Genomic DNA, 1,816 nt, shown 5'->3' with positions numbered 1-1,816 from the left:
AGAGGGAGGAGACCCCAACGAGCTAGATACCTAATTTAATTCCAATTTCATTGAGTTTTTTTTGTAGATTTCTTGGAACCTTACGCATAAAAAGTAATCCAAAGTTAATGCATTCAAATTGAAGGAGATACATATTACATGGATACAATCTAATTATTGGTAGTCTCCCTTGTCCTTCTTGCTAAAGACAATCTTTAACATTATTTTGGAAATAAGACGACAATACAATAAAACTAGAGAAATACGACAATACAGACATGCTCATACATATATGAGCTCAACATATTATTCCCTCTATTTATGTAGGACACTTGGCTAGGCTTAGACAGTGTCGTTATTCTTCTTCTTCTTGATGATCTCTTGAATTATAGCCCCAACAACATCAAGATCCATTGGTTTGGGAAGAAATTCATCAGCGCCGACCCTCATGAACTCCTCTTGGGCATTATCGCCAACTGATACTCCAACAATCTTCACATGAATTTCTCCCAAATCACGGATCTTCTCAATTGCCTACCAAATAACACAAGAAGTACATTTTCAAGCAAACTATTCAGCAAAAATAAATAGCTATTTTTCCACATGGAAGAAATGGAAAACTAATACCTCAGGCCCAGACATTACGGGCATGTCCTTGTCACAAAAAATAATGTCAAACTTCTTCCCCTCGAGGAACATTTGCACTGCTTCTTTCCCATTCTTAGCCGTAGTAATCTCGCAGTGGAATTTACGCAGCATGGCGGAGAGAATCATGGTCTCAACAGCCGAATCCTCAACAATAAGTGCCTTAACCGGGGATCCTTCGACGTCGGATGTCATGATCAGCTAAACAAACTACAAAATAATACATATATTTGTTATTTGCGATCCATGCAATGCATCTAAGGTGATAGTTATAGGGTATTCTCAATAAAAATAAACAAAAAAAGTCATAATCAAAATTAGTATCCCGAAACGTTGTGCATGAATATCCAGTGAGCAATTTTAGTTACAAAATCATAAGAAATAATTCTTAAAAATAATCTAGAAGTTAAGCATCCAATTCAAGTATATATCAGTTGATGGAAATATATGCTAGATCTGGCAGGAAGCTCAAATAGTTAGATGTTGCTATTGCAAGACGTGCGCAAAATTTATTATTACTCGGGACGGGAAGACCAGAAAATCTATATTTGCATATAATAGGATAAGAAAAAAATCAAAAAAATAATATTAAAAGACAAAGAGAACATTGTTCTACACATGAATAATTTTTCATGTTCTTTTCGGCAATAAGTAGAACCAAAAACATCGCAAGGAAGACCGCATCATAGGAAAGAAACGATGAAAATACAACATATGGGTGCATATGCATGGTTGCACCTCTAACAGTCTCTTGTATGCAAGCATAACAAAATAAACTAGTACATGATGATGATTGCAAGGCAAAAACAAAGAGAAAAAATACGGACCTCAAAGCTTGCTAGAGCTTTTGGCAAACGAGGTCGAAGGAAATGTAGTTGGCTCTTTTTTTATCTTGTTGCTTCAGCCTTTGGTGTTGTGTGCCGTGTACGCCTCTACGCCTAGGTATTTATAGAGGGAAACGAGAGGAGCACCACCCCAAGGCTGGCCGATCTCAGCCATTCATTCGAAAATTATGTCTGTTATAGCGTGCAAATATCTCCACCGTTTCACATGAAAATACAAAATGGAAAACTAATGTTGATATTGCCAATATCTTTTGTTATAAATGATACATATATTTTTCGTATTTCCCAATACTGCTCACAGATGTATATCTTATTAAATCGCTGATTATTGCACCGCAGAAGATCAC

At 36.2% G+C, this 1,816-nt stretch overlaps 1 protein-coding gene across 1 annotated transcript; it reads right to left on the bottom strand.

Moving 5' to 3' along the window:
* Window positions 1–321: 321 nt before the first annotated feature.
* Window positions 322–819, bottom strand: LOC127328325 (two-component response regulator ORR42-like). Its single transcript, XM_051354932.1, has 2 exons — window positions 607–819; window positions 322–513 (listed from the first exon to the last, which is right to left on the bottom strand). The coding sequence occupies exons 1-2, from the start codon at window positions 817–819 to the stop codon at window positions 322–324; spliced, it is 405 nt and encodes a 134-aa protein (XP_051210892.1).
* Window positions 820–1,816: the final 997 nt, after the last annotated feature.

The sequence above is a fragment of the Lolium perenne genome, chromosome 2 (genome assembly GCF_019359855.2).
Source record: "Lolium perenne isolate Kyuss_39 chromosome 2, Kyuss_2.0, whole genome shotgun sequence".
NCBI lineage: Eukaryota > Viridiplantae > Streptophyta > Magnoliopsida > Poales > Poaceae > Lolium > Lolium perenne.
The sequence above is the reverse complement of the archived record's forward strand: the minus strand, read 5'-3'. Positions and strand labels throughout refer to the sequence as shown.